This window comes from Gopherus flavomarginatus, chromosome 3 (genome assembly GCF_025201925.1).
Source record: "Gopherus flavomarginatus isolate rGopFla2 chromosome 3, rGopFla2.mat.asm, whole genome shotgun sequence".
NCBI lineage: Eukaryota > Metazoa > Chordata > Testudines > Testudinidae > Gopherus > Gopherus flavomarginatus.
The window spans coordinates 81,563,189-81,580,565 of record NC_066619.1 but is presented as its reverse complement, the minus strand read 5'-3'; the positions used below and the strand labels follow the sequence as shown (position 1 = coordinate 81,580,565).

Here is a 17,377-nt window from a genome sequence, read left to right as displayed (position 1 = left end):
ATGAGGGGAAAGCCCCACCTCCGGAAGACCGAATGAATAACGTCCGGTCTTATCGACCATTCGTGACAGAGGAAGGATCTGCTCAGCTGATCCGCTAGAGTGTTCCGAACCCCTGGGAGAAAGGATGCTACCAGGTCTATCGAATGGGCTATACAGAAGTCCCAGAGTCGAATGGCCTCTTGACACAGGGGAGAAGAGCAAGTCCCTCCCTGTTTGTTGATATAATACATGGCCGTTGTGTTGTCCGTAAACACTGAGACACAACGGCCACGAAGGCGTTGTTGAAACGTCTGGCATGCGAGGCGGACTGCTCTCAGCTCCCGGACGTTTATGTGGAGTGACAGCTCCTGTGATGTCCAAAGGCCTTGGGTGTGAAGGTGACCGAGGTGAGCCCCCCAACCAAGAAATGACGCATCTGTCGTTAGGGACAGCGAGGGCAGTGGTGGATGAAACGGTAGCCCTGCACACACCAGGGAGGGTGTTAGCCACCAGTCAAGGGAGTGTAAGGTGCTCGGAGGAACGGTCACCAGAGTGTCTACTGAGTCCCTCCCCGGACGGTAGACAGAGTTGAGCCACGTTTGAAGGGGCCTGAGGCGGAGCCTGGCACATTTGGTCACATAAGTGCAGGCGGCCATGTGGCCTAGTAGGCCAAGGCACGTGCAAGCCGAGGTGACTGCGGAGTTCTGCAGACCTCGAATGATTGCCATCAGTGTCTGGAAGCGTGGCTGAGGTAGGTAGGCTCTGGCTCAAGTAGAGTCCAGGGTTGCCCCTATGAAGTCCAGCCTTTGTGTGGGAACCAGTGTGGACTTTTCGGCATTGAGGAGCAGCCCCAACCAAGAGAATAGGTCCGTGATTATGTTTACGTGCTGACTGACCTGAGTCTGGGAGGTTCCCTTGACGAGCCAGTCGTCCAGATACGGGAATACATGGATCTGCAGCCGGCGGAGGTGGGCGGCAACGATGACAGCCATGCACTTCGTAAACACCCTCGGGGCCGCAGAGAGGCCGAAGGGGAGGACCGTGAATTGGAAGTGCCGGTGACTGGCTACAAAGCGAAGATACCTCCTGTGTGGAGGGAAGATGGCTATATGGAAGTACGTGTCCTTCATATCGAGGGCGGCATACCACTCTCCAGGATCCAAGGACGGGATAATAGTCCCCAGGGAGACCATGCGGAACTTCAACTTGACCATAAACTTGTTGAGGCCTCGCAGGTCTAGGATGGGCCTGAGGCCTCCCCTGGACTTGGGGATCAGAAAGTAGCGGGAGTAAAACCCTTTTCCCCTCTCGTCTGGTGGTACCTCCTCTATTGCTCCTGCGGTGAGGAGAGACTGCACCTCTTGTAAGAGGACTTGCTCGTGAGAGGGGTCCCTGAAGAGGGACTGGGTTGGGGGGTGGGAAGGCGGGGATGAAACGAATTGGAGGCGGTATCCTTGTTTCACTGTCCGTAGGACCCATATGTCTGGAGGTCAATTGGGACCACGCCGGGATGAAGTAGGAGAGGTGGTTGGAGAAGGGAGGAGAAAGATCCTGTCCTGAAACTGGTACGCCGTCCTCGTGCGTATCTTCAAAAGGTAGACTTAGGACCCGGAGGTGCTTTTGTGGGGCCGTTGTTCTGACCCCCCCTGGGGTCCAGACTGGCACCTACGGCCACCTCTCCCGCGCCTTCTGCTGAAGTCTTGTCTCTGCCGGGGCACAGAGTAAGGCCGGTGAGGCTGGGGCTGGAAGGGTCTGCGTTGGGTCACATGTGTATGCATGCCCAAAGAGCGCATGATGACCCTGTTGTCCTTTAAAAACTCTACAACCTGGGGTCAGTCTTTTCAGAGAACAGACCCTTGACATCAAAGGGTAAGTCCTGAATGGTGTGTTGGAGCTCGGATGGCAGGTTGGAGACCTGTAGCCATGAGATATGCCTCATGGTGATACCTGAGGCCAGAGTTCTGGCTGCCGAGTCGGCCGCATCGAGAGAAGCCTGGAGGGAGGTTCTAGCCACCTTCTTCCCTTCTTCAAGGAATGCGGCAAATTCCTGGTGAGAGTCCGGCGGTAGAAGATCTGTGAATCTACCCAACTCCGCCCAGGTGTTGTAGCTGTAACGGCTCAGGAGGGCCTGCTGGTTGGCTACCCTGAGCTGCAGGGCACCTGCCGAATACACCCTGCAGCCCAGTAGGTCCATCTGCCTAGCCTCCTTTGATTTGGGGGCTGGTGCCCGTTGGCCGTGGCGTTCCCTCTCGTTGACCGATTGGACAACTAACGAGGAGGGAGGAGGGTGAACATATAGATACTCGTACCCCCTAGAGGGCATCATGTATTTTCTCTCAACTCCCTTTGCCGTAGGTGGAATGGAGGCTGGGGACTGCCATAAGGTGTCAGCAGTGGCCTAGATGGTTTTGATGAAAGGCAAAGCCACCCTAGCGGGGGTATCTGCCAACAGGATGCTAACAACTGGGTCCTCAACCTCCGAGACTTCCTCTACGGGAAGACTGATGTTGAGCGCCACTCTCCTAAGTAGGTCCTGATGGGCTCTGAGGTCTATCGGTGGGGCCCCTGATGATGAGGTCCCTGCCACCACCTCGTCTGGGGAGGAAGAGGACGATAGACCGGGAATGAGGGGGTCCTGGATGGCCTCCTGCTCCTGGGTTGGTTCCTGCTGCAGTGGTACCGGGGAACCTGGTGGATGGGATATCAGCTCCTCTGTCCCAGCTGGAGGGGGACGGCTAATGGTGGCCTCTGGGGCTCGATGCTCTGAGGAAGCAGAGCGGGTCTGGAGCAATGGGGCACCCTGGGCCTGATGGTACGCCCAGGGTGTCCAAAAGGATCACTGGTGAGGTCCCGGGTCCTGAGACCGGACCTCCTGGAAGACCCTGGTAGGCATCTCCGTATCTCATTCCTGGTCGTAGTAACTGTCCACGTGGGAGGACACAGACGACTGCCTGGACGGCCATGGAGGAGCAGAGAAACCTTGGGCTGAGGTTCCGACAGACCCCGCTCCCTTCTTTAACGGGGACTGGTGCCGGTATGCGTAGCGGTACCTGGATTGAGATCGGGACCTGCGACCAGACCGGTGCCGGGAGGTCGACCGAGATCTCGAGTCTCTGTGGTGTGAACGGCTCCAAGAGGTACGGTGCCTGGATCGACGTCGAGAGCTGGAGCGGTGCCGCGAATAGTGAGGCGGAGAGCAGGAGTCTGACCGGTGCCACGAGTCCAACCAGTGCCGTGTAGGGGAACTGTGCCAGGACTGCGAGCGGCGTCGAGAGCGGGAGCGTTGTCTCGACCTGGAGCGTCTACAGACCGTGATCTTGAGTGGTGCCGGTCCGCTGTGCCGACGGACGGTGGTCTAGGCAGGGTCGGCTTGCCCCGAGATTGGATTACCCGCACCGGCAGTGCCGAGTCCGTCAAGGCGATTAAGTCTCTCGCCGCCGAATACGCCTCAGGTGTGGATGGCATGGTGAGCTCTACTTGCGGGACTGGAATCAACGGTGCCGATTTAGTCGGTGCCGCGGCGGGTATTGGTGCCGGGCGGTCCGAACTGGGCGCGCTCTCTGGCTGCGGCGTAGTTGGCGCCAAGGCAGCAGGAGTCTTGGCCTTCTTCGACCTTGGGGAGAGGGAGCGACGCAGAGTCGACTTCGGTGCCGGTGTCGGCCAGTGCCGAGAGTCCTTAGGTGTACCGGTGCGATCCGGTGCCATAGGGGTGCTCGGTGCCGAAGGTGGCAGTGTCAAAGCCGCCTCCATGAGGAGCTGTTTTAGTCTGATGTCCCGCTCCTTTTTAGTGCGCGGCTTGAAAGCTTTGCAAATAGGGCACGTAGCTGTTAAGTGCGATTCCCCAAGGCACTTTAACAGGAGTCGTGTGGGTTTCCTGTTGGCATCAGCCTGTGACAGGCCGATCATGGTTTGAAACCCAGTGAGCCGGGCATGAGCTCTGGCGCCGGGTGTGAGGAAGGGGCTACTCCCCGAACCCCACTAAGTAATACTAAACTAACTATACTATTAAGTAAGAACTTATAACTGAGTTTTATATATAAGAACAATAACTATGTACACGATAACAACGAGAACTATGAGTAGCTAGGGAAGGTGGAGGTCAGCTAAGCCGCACTCCACTGTTCCAACGATCGACACAGGCGGTAAGAAGAAACTGAAGGGTGGCCGGGTCGGCTGGGGTATATATACGGTGCCATAGCAGCGCCACTCCAGGGGGCGCCCAGCCGACCCGCTGAGTGTTGCTAGGGTAAAAAAAAGTCTTCGGACGAACGTGCACGCAGCGCGCGCACACCTAACTGGAATGCATATGAGCAAATCACTCGAAGAAGAACTTAAGGCTATGATTATGTAGGGTGACCAGATAGAAAGTGTGAAAAATTGGGACGGGGGTAAGGGGTAATAGGCACGTACATAAGAAAAAGCCCTGAATATCAGGACTGTCCCTATAAAATCAGGACATCTGGTCACCCTATGATTATGTCACAAAATCCACAACTTCCACTGACCTCTGTGACATTTTCTGCCCTGGGGCTGAAGCTCTCAGCTAGGCCTGCCCACGCAGCTGCCCAGCCACCAGCAGGTGGACCCCATGCAGCTGCTCAGCCGCTGCTGCAGTAGCAGCCAGTGGCTGGGGGACCCTGCAGCTACCAGTTGCCTGAGGCAAGGGCACCCTGCAGCAGCCCACCCCCGGGGTAGGTGGACACTGGAGCTCACATTCACCGCATTAGAAGGGAATGCAGGAGCCCCAGCAGCAGTGAGTGCTGAACCCACGTACCCTTTTTGTCAGGGATATTTTTAGTAAAAAAGTCAGGGACAGGTCATGGGCTGTTATTTCCCCATGACCTGTCCCTGGCATTTACTAAAAATATCCATGACAACTTAGCCTTACTTATAACTTGGTCACACTACAACAGAGTAGAAAATGACCACACTTGTCAGTTTTAACTGCTGGTATTCAGAGTCCAGTGAACAGTGAAACTTACGAATGAAGTCAAATTGAGTCTGTTGCTTCTTGGCAAAGCTTTGACACCAGCAGAGGTGGGCACTGAAATGAATCACTACTGAGTAATGCCATAGTATCATATAATCCAGGGGGCTGAGAGGGAGAGAAGGGGAAATATTAGATGCCTCCCTACTCAGCATCAAGAAAGAGGGCAAGAGGGTCAAGTTAAGAGAAGACATCTCAGCACCAAAATGTTTTGTTTAAACACAAAAGTCAGTTCCAGTCGCATAGAGGCCACTGCCATATGGTCACTACTTGGACACTGATACTGAAGTACTAGCAATAACCAACGGAATAAGACCTCACGGGACAGCACTGAAGAATTGTTCTCATGGCTCTGATAGACTTCCTCCTCCTCCTTCAGCACTCACATAGGAAACCAATACTGGAGTCGGCGTTTCTCGTGGCTCAACAGGCCTGCCATGAAGGCTGAAGGCAAAGGCTGTAGTGGTACTTAGTACTGGAACATGCCCCTTTTTGCCCAGGACTCCAGATTCAGATAGAATGGAATCCGATAATTCAGGAAAATTTGGCTGAGTCTCTTTGCACCAAACCAGCTCCATGCCAGAACAAAACACTACAGAATCTCAACTCTACAGACAGCAATACCAGATATAAGGTCAGTATGTCAGAAGAGCTGATCTGAAATTTACATCTACCAGCTCCATTTTAGAAGGCAATGGTGCTAGTGTTTTATTTCCAAGTAGAACAGCTGAGAATCAGTGTGTGACTCTCAAGTGATATGAATCAAGACACCAGTATACAAAAGCTCCCTGTTCCCATTATTCCAGTTTAAAGCTGATTCAAGTTCTTTTGTTATGAAACAAAGACATTATATATGCTTACCTGAAAAATCTTAGGTGCACTCACTAAAGATGCCAATGCAGAAGAAAGGGTGGCTGAAAAGATGCCAGCGGAAATCAGTGGTGCAAATCCTGATACCATGCTCATTACCTGAAAGCAGGACATAAACATTTTAATTTCTTGGACTTAAAAACATCTGCCTCCAAATAAAACCATTACTTTAATAAAAATAAACTAGAATTCTGTAGACAAATGTTTCAGTTGAACTCCTTCAGGACTGTTACAATAGCATTCACTCAACACTATCTGCAGAATCTTGCTGTTTTTTCATTTCTACAACTCCTAGTTTTTTTTTTTTCCAAATACCATTTACCATTCAAAGTATGGAGAATATTTCAGCACAGTAAACTCTGGCATTTTTATTCCAACTCAAACTTTTTTTAAGCCATATATATGATTTCTTAAAACAGATTGTTAGCTGCTCTGTTCAACCAAGTCTGAGCTCTTCAGCTAGAGAATCTGGTGGGCCAAATTTAACGGCATAAACTTGTAAAAAAACATAATGCAACTACCAATCTTAAGTGCATCAAAAAATGTCTCATTAATGGCCTAAGGAAAGAATTCACTTTTCTGTCAGTTACAGCGATAAGAGCAATAAGTCAAAAGAGAATTTAGTTTTAAGAGAAGAATTTTAGCTGTCTGACAAAATACAGTATTTTATAAGGTGTGGCTTCAGGCATAGAGATGGTGTCTGTCTGACAGAAATTTCCGATACCTAAAATCCTGAGGAAAAGGAAGTCACATTGTTGAAGAGCTCTCCCTAATATCAGTCTCAGATTTTAGACTGTGGAAGCGCTACCGGGAAGGTGGCCAGTATCCTGCAGACTGAACCTCTTAAAATTTATAAATAGGGAAACTGTTTCAATGAGACTCTTCTTCAGGGAAATTACCCCACCTTTCTCAGGAAGATCATCCCAGCTTACGCAACTGCTAGAAGCTAAGGGGAAGAATTCTTTAAAAGGAAGAAGAAGGTCTGTTTGTGGAAGGATACCTGTCTGTTCAGTCTTACGAACAGCCTTTTCCACCTAAGGCTAGAGGAACAAGCAATTAGCAGAAACAGAGGAGACACACAAAAAAAAGCAAGGAGGGCCCCAGATGCTGTATGGGAAAGAAATCAAGTTGTCATAGCAGCTAATAGAGGACTTATGACCAGCAGTAGCAAGAAATTAGGCAGACCAATCCCCATCCCCCACCCCACATATGGAAGGCCAATAGAAAAAAAGCCAAAAATTACAGGGAAGTCTGACTGATTAAGAGCAGAAGAATTAGAGACCCACTTATGTGGCCTGAGAGAGAAAACCAAGCAGAACTCTAAGAACAAGCTTTAGTCCTGTGGTACTTAGACTTGGATGGAGGAGAAAGTATAAATTCAGGCTTCCCCTATTGCCTGAGAAATAGGAATAGAGAAGGAAAAAAACAAAAAACTCCCCAAAGGTCTGATTTCTTAGAGCTCTGGGTCTGTTATTTGGTGGAAAAGGGAAGGAAGAGAAAATGAGATAATCCCTGAATGTCAATGGATCTAATACTTAGTTTGCTGGATGAAAGAACAGTGCTATAGTGGCCATGAGATCCATTCCCAGTTGCTGGTATGCATTAGAGCTTAAGCAACCTGGTGTTTTAACTATATGCCACAAAAGGGAGTGATATGATGAGGTCCAGTCTGACAAAGGAGACAAAAAGTATTCCCCTCCTAGGACCAAGAGCATGCAATCTCTGTGGATGGTTCAACATTTTCTTGCAAACATTAATTTCATAGATTCTAAAGACCACATAGGGACCATTGTGATTATCTAATCTGATCTCCTGCATAACACAGGGCATAAAACTTCCTCAAAACATTTCTTGTTTGAACTAGAGCATTTATGTTTTAAAAAAAACCATCCAATCTTGATTTAAAAATTGCCAGTGATGGAGAATCCACCACAATCTTTTGTGTATTTTTCCAGTGGTTAATTACCCTCACTGTTAAAAATTTGCATTTTACAGTCTGAATTTGTCTAGCTTCAGTTTCCAGCCATTAGATCTTCATATACCTTCATCTACTAGATTGCATCTTCAAACATTTGTTCCCCGTATAGGTACTTACAGACTGAATCACCCCTTAACCTTCTTTTTATTACACTAAATAGATTGAGTTTCTTCAGACTACCATATGGCACATTTTCCAATTCTTTTAATCTGTCTCATGACTCTTCTCAGAACCCTCTCCAATTTATAAACATCCTTCTTGAATTGGGCCCTTTGGTAAGTGACTCTAATTAATCTTCCTTCTTTTTGTCTTTCAACGTTTCCATCTTTCTTCACAGAAATAGAGCTAGAAAAAGAAGTAGTAGAGGACCAAGCAAAGATTATACTTTCAGGAAAGGTGGCCAACCTCCCTCCAATAATAAAGCCTGGAATTTTATCAAGAGAGCGAGGAGCATGTGCACCTCTTTGTTTCCTAGTCACTTCAGCTAGAATGCTTACTGGGAGAAAACTTATATTCTAGGATGGTAAATGTATAACAAAAAAATTTCACTAATGAGGAAAACAAGTAAGGAGATGCTACTAGGATGTTACCTAACAGAAGACTAGAAGATTACCAGAACTTGTTTTTAGTTAGGCAAACGCTATTCAGATTAAAATAAAGATGTGATTGTTATTACAGTGCACCAAAGATAAAAGCACAAAAGATAGAAAAACAAGGTGAAACCAAGAAAACATCTTCATGCATTGTGCACATTTTAATGTACACTTATCAGATATGTTTTATATATAAGCATATGTTAATTATAGCTATATATTCTTGAAGTTCAAATGCAATTTGATTAACAAATAATTAAACTGCCATGCTCCCACAAGTCATAAGATTACTGTAAGTGTCATTACTTGCTTCGGAAGACACTTTAGCAGTTATGAAATTAGAAAAACCTGGTTCCAGAACATAAAATTATCACTTGGGCCACGTCTACACTACAGCATAAAATCGAAATTATTAAAACCGGTTTTATAAAACTGGTTTTATAAAATCGATTTTACGCGTCCACACTAGGGCACATTAATTCGGTGGTGTGCGTCCATGGTCCTAGGCTACCATCGATTTCCGGAGCGGTGCACTCTGGGTAGCTCAGTAAAAGAATGAGACCACTAACTTCGATTTCCGTCCACACTAACCCTAAATCGATATAGTAATATCGATTTTAGGGTTACTCCTCTCGTTGGGGAGGAGTACAGAAATCGATTTTAAGAGCCCTTAAAATCAATTTAAAGTGCCTTGTAGTGTGGACGGTTACAGGGTTAAATCGATTTAACGCTGTAGTGTGGACCAGGCCTTGATCTCAGAAAATGGAGTTTAGGCATTGGATTTCATGGAAAATAAAGTTGATGGAATAAATATTGCAGTAAATGGGTTAGAGAAAAAGGATTTACCGATGTGAGTTTCTACATTACAAGAAAAAAGATTAAAATCATCATTTTATTAAAAATCACTTATGAAACTCCAATATATTTACTGGTAAGGATGACAGAAATCTTAAACATATTGAAAAATGATTGCTGATATATCAGCAATTTATTAATTTTCCTACTGTATTACTAAGCACTTTGAATTGCTCTGTCTTGAAATATTCAAATTCTTGTAAGTAAGGAATGAAGCGGTACACCACCTGTGATTGGGATTTGGGTTTCTTACCATCACAAAAGTAACTAAAGATGTAATACTGAAACAATCACATTCGGAAGTCACTATTTTAAGCAGGTGTTAAGGTTGAGGGTACATACCAAGTAACTTTAGAGACAAAAAAAGAACTTATAAGAATGCTTAATCATCAAGGAAACAAGCATTGCACAAACCCAGGATAGTCAGTATTAAGGTTAAACTTGATCCAGAGGTTATATGTGGGAGGGAATCTACTAACAAAGGCTGATCACTTCTATCTTCATATTTCTTTCCATTCAGTTTAAATTGTTTTGGACATTCAAGGGCCTTCAGTCTACCATATCTTCATGCATGCATTCAATACAATTCTGTTCTAAATTTCTATTTATATTTTCTGTTCACTTTCCAAGTTGTGATCTACCTATATTTGTGTACTGCCTACTATACTCCTGGGGGGGGGATTCTTTGCCAAAAAATTAAGAATTCTGCAATATTCTGTACATTTTATTTGTCAAAACAACACAATATAATCACACCGGTTACAATTATTTTGGTAAATGATTTCAAAATATTTGTCAGCAGGTAATTTTTTTTGGACAAATAGATTCCTTATTAGGCATATTAATACAGAATGTTGTGTAATTCATTTAATTTACAATACAGAACTGTATTTTCTGCACCTGTCAGAAGCAGTGCAAAGGCTTCGGGGAGTCGGGGTAACAGATGAGTTGACGGAGAGGGAAGGAGCCTGGGAGTGAACCTGGAGGGCGCTGGGTGTGGGCGAGAGGTTTTCTTCTTTTCTTTTTTGGAGGGGGAGGGGGAGGGGGAATTGTTAGGGTGTTGGGAAGCTTTCCCCATGCAGACCCTGGCTGACCCCAAGCCTCTCTCATTCAGTCAGGCACATCTGCCCATCACCGCATCCCCATTCCATGGGTCTCTGCAGCCCCACTCCCCCACCCCCCATCTCCAGGCTCAACGCTTTGAGCCCATTCTCCAGTCTGTCTCCACCCACACTAGCCATTCTGAACCTCAGTCTGTGACCCCCTCAGCAACCCTGTGTGCCCCACTCTGTCCTAACCTGGTTCTGCGGGCAGGGTGCTGTGATGAACTCTACTCCCGGGGGAACTCTGCAGCACCGAGCATAGAATTTTGTATTTTCCCGCATAAAATACATTTTGCCTAAGAAGTGTTGCAGTTCTGCCTTTGAGGCTGCGGTGGCGCTAGAACACAGCATGAACGCAGCTGGCTGTTCTGGAGCCACAGCAGCCTCAGGTGGGCAAAAGGCAGAACTGTAACACTTCCTAGGCAAAAATGTATTTTATGCAGGAAAATACAAAATTATTTGAGACAGATGAATTCTGCGCATCCACAGATGTGCAGACTTCCCCCAAGAGTACTATTACTTCTGAATATTGGAAATTTTATATCTTACTCAAATGTGTGGAGTTTTCACTCTCAGAGACATTGACACAACAGATTTTTTTCTCATTTTAATGCTAAAAAAATCTCTGTTAGAATCCCTGCTACATGCATTACATAACTGCAAACACATAAAGTGTTAAGGGACTGATGAAGAATACCTAGCTAATAAAATACATTTCAATTTCTATTTAGCATAACAAGAATTCATTATGAGACAGTACCCAGCCTCTATCCACAAAGGAAGCCAAAGCAAGGGAAAGATCTTCCTAATTTAAAAAATAAAAACATTAGAGAAACCTATGACCTAATTGTTTGAATTAGTACTCTTACAGGACACCAAGTACCAAAGCCTAAAATAACTTATCTACCGGATAATTATGGAAAGAGTAGTTCCATAGAGTAATCTGTACCCTAGGATTGAAGACACTATGAGCTTGTCTACACTTACAGCACTGCAGTGGGACAGCTACACTTCTCCTATCAGCGTAGGTACTTCTCCCATCAACATAGCTTCTGCCTCTTGTGGAGGCGAAGCTCTCCCATCGACATATAGTGACCTAACCCTTGGTGTAGATAGCACTAACTAGATCACTCAGAGAAGTGGATTTTCCACACCTCAGAGACTTTGGTATACCAATATAAGTTTGTAGTGTAGACCAGGGCTAAGTGAGGCTTCTTTGCCAAGAGTAGATGCTTCAAGTTACTCTGATGCTAGAAGAATTCGGAAGTCCATCCCAAATCTGAAAGTGATAATGTCCAATTCAAAAATCATTTTTAAAAATCCAAAATTCAAAGATTAAGTTAATGGAAGAGACAGCCAAACAAAAGTACTTGGAACAAACATCTAATAAATTGATATTATTTCTAAGCACTTATATGAAAGGGAAACTGAAAGTATGATTAGTGTCTGAGATAGCTGTCTACTTTTCAATACAGTTTTCTGTACATATTTGTGCTTCAATGTAAAATTAAATCAAATGGAAGAACAATACAAGTAGAATTTTAAATTCTAAAAGTAACCTCATTTCAGAGAGAAAGTTATTATAAACAATATATGATGCTTGTTTTAGTGTTGCCTTTTTCAGCATGAACACCACACACTAGCCAGTTTCACTTTCTTACTGAGATTCTCATCAGTTTCATTTTCTAGTGGACATGCTGTGTGATGCCAACAGAGCAAGGAGAACCGCTTAAGCCAGAGGTGGGCAAACTACAGCCCATGGGACTGTCCTGCCCAGCCCTTGAGCTCCTGGCTGGGGAGGCTAACCCCAGCCCCTCCCCCGCTTCCCCCCATCCTCCGCAGCCTCAGCTCGGTGGGCAGTCGGGCTGTGAGTTCCTGCCAGGTAGCGCAGCGGCGTGGCTGGCTCTGGACAGGCAGTGCAGCTCAGGGATGGATTTACCAGCAAATACAGGGTGCCCTGGCATAAGGGTCCCCACAACAAGGAGTCTCAGGTCCAAGCACTCAGGCAGCTCACTACCCGCACACCCGCCGTGCGGGGGGAGGGCAGGGAAGGGGCTGCACTGCGGGGACAGGTTGAGAGCAAGGAGGGAGGCTCACCTGCAGCCTCAGGGGAGCAGGTGGAAGGTGCGGGTGGTGGGAGCGTGGCAAATACAGGCCGGAGGACTCAGGAGGAGCACCAGGCAGCCACGCAGCCGGCCGGAGAGAAGCGGCGCTTTGAAGGGGAAACCGCTGCTTCTCTCCAGCTGCATGACTGCCCCTGCTCCTCCTGAGTACTCCACCCATGTTGGCAGGGCCGCATTCTGAAAGGGGTTTTTGAGAGGGGTTGGATAGGGGGTGGGATCCCAGGGGAGTGGTCAGAGGACAAGGAGTGGGGGGGAGGGTTGGAGTGTCTGAGGTGGGCAGTCAGGGGGTGGGAAGTGGGAGGGAGCAGATAGGGGATGGGGGCCAGGCTGTTTAGGGAGGCATAGCCTTCCCTACCAAGCCCTCCATACAGTTTTGCAACCCTGATATGGCCCTCAGGCCAAAAAGTTTGCCCACTCCTGGTTTAAGCTATACATTTGGAATTGTAAAAGACTTTCATGAAAATATTTCTGTTTTTCTTAGATTTGTAAAAGTCTCTATTATACAAAGTAAACAAATCAAAGTTGAATGCTGCCCTGAAGAATTGGATTCTATCCCTTCCTCTGCCACAGAGCTCCTATGTGATGCTAGATAAGTCTTTTAATCTAAGCTTTTTATCAATGATCATTAATTGCGTTCTGCTCACTTTCTGGATGCCCAAATTTGCACATGTACCGAGCACTCACATTACAACTTTGAATATACAAGTGCTATAAAAATGCCAAGTACGCTGAAAAAAAAAAAAAAAAACAAAAACCCATCAGATCTTAGTTGTCTCAAATTGGACACCCAAAGTTAGTTGACAATTTTGGCCTTAACATCCCAGCCTGCTCAATAGGGATAATAGTACTACCTCTCAGAGGAATGTTATAAAGACAAATTAATTAATGTTTGTGAATCACTCAATCAAATACTCTGATGAAAGCACCACTGAAATGCTCGAGGAAATTAATTTTGTATTCAGTGAAATTTTTGGATAATGTATGTAATAAGGCCCAGAGGGTCACACATTAAATGTGGAGAAATATTCAGTAAACTACCTGTTCACTGAAAGAGGCAGGGATCCTCTGGAAAAAAAAAAAACAAAAAACAGTATGTGATCACGTAATTAAAGACAATTATAATCCATACGGCACAAGGGGCCAAATTAAAGTTGCACAGGCAACCTTAACACTGTCATTCCCTAACTTTTGAGTACTTGACTTTGTAACTGTAATGTTATTCTAACAGTTTTTTAGATGCAACATGTATTTATATTAAAAATAAAATGAAGGTACCAGTTTTGACTACAAAGATGAGGTCTGGTTATCATGTGGGCTTTACACAGGCTATACATTTTCTACATTTAGGTGGATTTTTAGTGTGACATTTCACACAGGTTGTATGCCCCTTGAATGCATTTAGTTAAATTTCTTTTCATACATTTTTAACACAAGGTGACCTAGTTGTATTTAATCTGTATTGTTGTAGCCATGTCAATCCCAGGATACTAGAGAGAGAAATTGGGTGAGGTAATATCTTTTATTGGACCAACTTCTATTGGTGAGAGACACATGCTTTTGAGTTTACACAGAGCTCTTCTTCATGACCAGGAAATATACACAGAGTCACAGCTAAATACAAGGTGGAACAGATTGTTTAGCACAAGCAATAAACACATCTTTCAAGGAAACATTCAAGGTGAAGTGGCCCATTAATAGCCCTCCAGTCACGGGGGAAAGGGAGAACAAGGGACTCTGTGTACATTTCCTAATCCTGAAGAGGAAAGTTTCCACAGAGCTCTCTGACCAACAGAAGTTGGTCCAATAAAAGATATTACCTCGCCCACCTTGTCCCTCTGATGTATTTATGACAGTACAACTCTTTTTATTAACAGAAAATATTTTAGCAAGATTTCAATGAACAGAAAAATTGGCAGAGATCTATCTTGAATAGATCTGATGCTACAGGTAAGTTTTTAAAAACTATTTTAGATATCAGGTCTTTTTAGATGTGTTAAGTGCCATGTGCAGCAGACAGATTGAAAATTTGTCACTCTCTGTCAAGGCCCTTGACCCTGAAGTTCACTTTCCCCATTGTTATCCTTTGAATTCGGCAACAGGCCGGGGTGGCGGAAGAGAGAGAATTAGGTTGTAGAATAAGAGTAATTTTGATGACTGAATCATAGGAAATTAGAGCTCTATCAGGCACATTATAGCGATTACTGACCATTTTAAAACCGTTACTTAAAATTTTAAGTGATATTTCTGTCTGAAAAGTAACCTGCAATAAAATTAGTTTGAAACAGATTGGCAGAATGAAAGTTGCCTGTATTTTCAATTGTGTGTATTTAAATAGCACTGTGTTTTTCCATTAGGATTTATCTACATGGAGAAGATGACCTGCACAATTATTTTAATATGCTCACTTCAAAGTTTAATTGTTTTGCATACAAATATATTACTCCAAAATAGCTCCCGATGCAGACAATGTTCTGGAATAAAGAAAAGTGACTTTATTCCAGAATAACTACTCCACTCACACAAGGAATTAAAGTCATGTATTCCAAAATACAATGTTCACACAGAGAAGTTACTCTGAAATAGTTATGCCAGTCAGTTTTCTCTTATAGATAGGCCACTGTCCCCTCCATACAGTCAGTTTCACCTGTTTGTGGGTTTTTCACAAAGGAACAAGGGAGAGAAATAAATATAGCAAAAAATACAAAAAATTATTGTAAAGTCACAAAAACTGGTGTGTGGGAGGGAAGGAGGAAGCACAGGACTAGCCTCTTAAACACATACGCTAAATTTCAATTTAATAGGTTCCCCTTTAAATATGAGAATATGATTTAATTTTTACAAAATAGTTTGGAATCCTGAATAAACATTTTTAAATTTTTCTTGAACTCAAACATATCCTGGGAATATCAGCATGGTAACAAAAATTATAAACTTAAATTAAACCAAGAAAAAGGATGAAGATAGAAGAAAATTTACTTAGAACAGTGAGGGAATGAACAGCAGTATTACCAAAAAGCTTTTCACTTGTAAGAAGATAAAAAAAGCAAGGTATAGTTAAAGTTGATGACTGTAAAAGCCTTGTTAGGTTGCATATACCAATTCGCTAGGAATTTTTAATGGCTCAGAGCTTTAAACCATGAACATTCTGCAACCTATCACCCACACAATTTGCTCATGTAAAGAACAGAGATTGTATCCAATAACTATATCTGGAGATCAGGGTCGGCTCTAGGTATTTTGCCGCCCCAAGCATGGCAGGCAGGCTGCCTTCAGTGGCTTGCCTGAGGGAGGTCCCTGGTCCCGCAGATTCGGCGGCACGCCTGCGGGAGGTCCGCCGAAGCCACGGGACCAGTGGACCCTCTGCAGGAATGCCGCCGAAGGCAACCTGCCTGCCGCCCTCAGGGCGCGTGCCTAAGCGCATACCTGGGGCGGCAAGCCACAGGGGGTGACTGGCAGAGTGCCCCTCGTGGCTTGCTGCCCCAGGCACGCGCTTAGCGTGCTGGTGCCTGGAGCCACCCCTGCTGGAGATAAAAAGTAAAATTCGTTACTACAAATGTACCTTGCTATTCTTGTATACAGTATAGCGAAAATGCCTCATTAAAGAAAGCCTTTAAGAAACAAAACATGAAACATTTACAAAAACCACAAACCAAAAAAAAAGAACCAACCCAAAGACTTGTTTCCTAAAGAACAAAACATATTCCAGACTTTACCTAAATTTACAGTAGATGGTCTACATTTTAATCTAGGCTTATTTCACAAATTTGCTATAAAACACCCCCCCTCCCAAAAAAACAAAACAAACAAAAAAAAACAAAAAAAAAAAACCAAACAAACGGCAAAACATTCAGTTGATGCCCTCTCAAGCCTTAAAGCGTCTCTCACCTGGAAGTTATTCAGAAGACCATAGTGACACTTTGTCTTCTGACAAGATGAGAAGTCAAAATTTAACTTGCAAGCGGCAGTAGTGCAATTTGTCAGTTCAGTAATGATGGTGCTATTGATGTTACCCGTAGCATCCCGAACAACACAAGCACCTAGTGTGGACCCAAACAAAAACACAGGTTGTCCAGTGGCCAGTAAACAGTCTGTTCAAAAAAAATCTATGCCAATTTTTTTTTTTTTAAGTATATTCTAACAGTTCAGCATTACAAAACAAGAGCATTTCCTTTAAATTACTCCTGATGTTTAACAAACACACATATGCTTCGTTTTCTTGGATGGAAAGGTAAACAAGAAAACATCATGCATTAGTTACTGCATAATATTTTAGCAATATCATCAATACAAAGCACTTATACATTATTTGACACATGTTTAAACTGCTTTTTAATACACTGACATAAGCAATCTGCTTTTTTTAGCTCCATCTCAAATAAGCAGAGAAATTCTACAAAAAGATTTACTTGATCCATGATTAATAAAAGTAAAGCAACAACAAACATGGAGAAAAGTTAGATTTTAAAACTGGTGATTTTTATAATGTCCATATTGTTTTCCTGTGCTGTGCATGTCAATTTCTTGGGCAATTTTTATTTACAACTGGTATTGTACATCCTTATGTTTGGTTCTGTTTTCACTCTTGCTGTTCTACATTTGTTAGTTTTCATATGATGAGTGCTCAGTCACGTTTTGCACAGGCATTCAAATCTTTCTGAATACATTTGCAATTTTATTCTGTTTTCTAGAAAATGTTTTAAAATGCTGTTTTATCATCTACATAGTTTTGTTTTTTTTTTTAAAAAACTCATGACTGAGACTGGCCTGATGGGGGCAAAGGGGATGTAGGCTGAGTGGGAAGTGCCACCTGTTGGGTGGCTTTGGGGCTAAAGTTTTAAAATACTGTCAAAAACAAAAAACAGCAGTAATAGAAAAGAGAAAGAGACATC

At 44.3% G+C, this 17,377-nt stretch overlaps 1 protein-coding gene across 2 annotated transcripts in view; it reads right to left on the bottom strand.

Annotated features, from left to right (window-relative positions):
* The window catches only part of SLC12A2 (solute carrier family 12 member 2), a 121,931-nt gene that overhangs the window by 49,282 nt on the left and 55,272 nt on the right, over window positions 1-17,377 (bottom strand). For both annotated transcript variants that reach the window (XM_050945618.1, XM_050945617.1), the window contains exons 10-11: window positions 16,374-16,525; window positions 5,828-5,935 (exon numbers count right to left, since the gene is read on the bottom strand). In XM_050945618.1, the coding sequence (XP_050801575.1) occupies window positions 5,828-5,935; window positions 16,374-16,525 (260 nt within the window). The remainder of the gene's footprint in view (window positions 1-5,827; window positions 5,936-16,373; window positions 16,526-17,377) is intronic.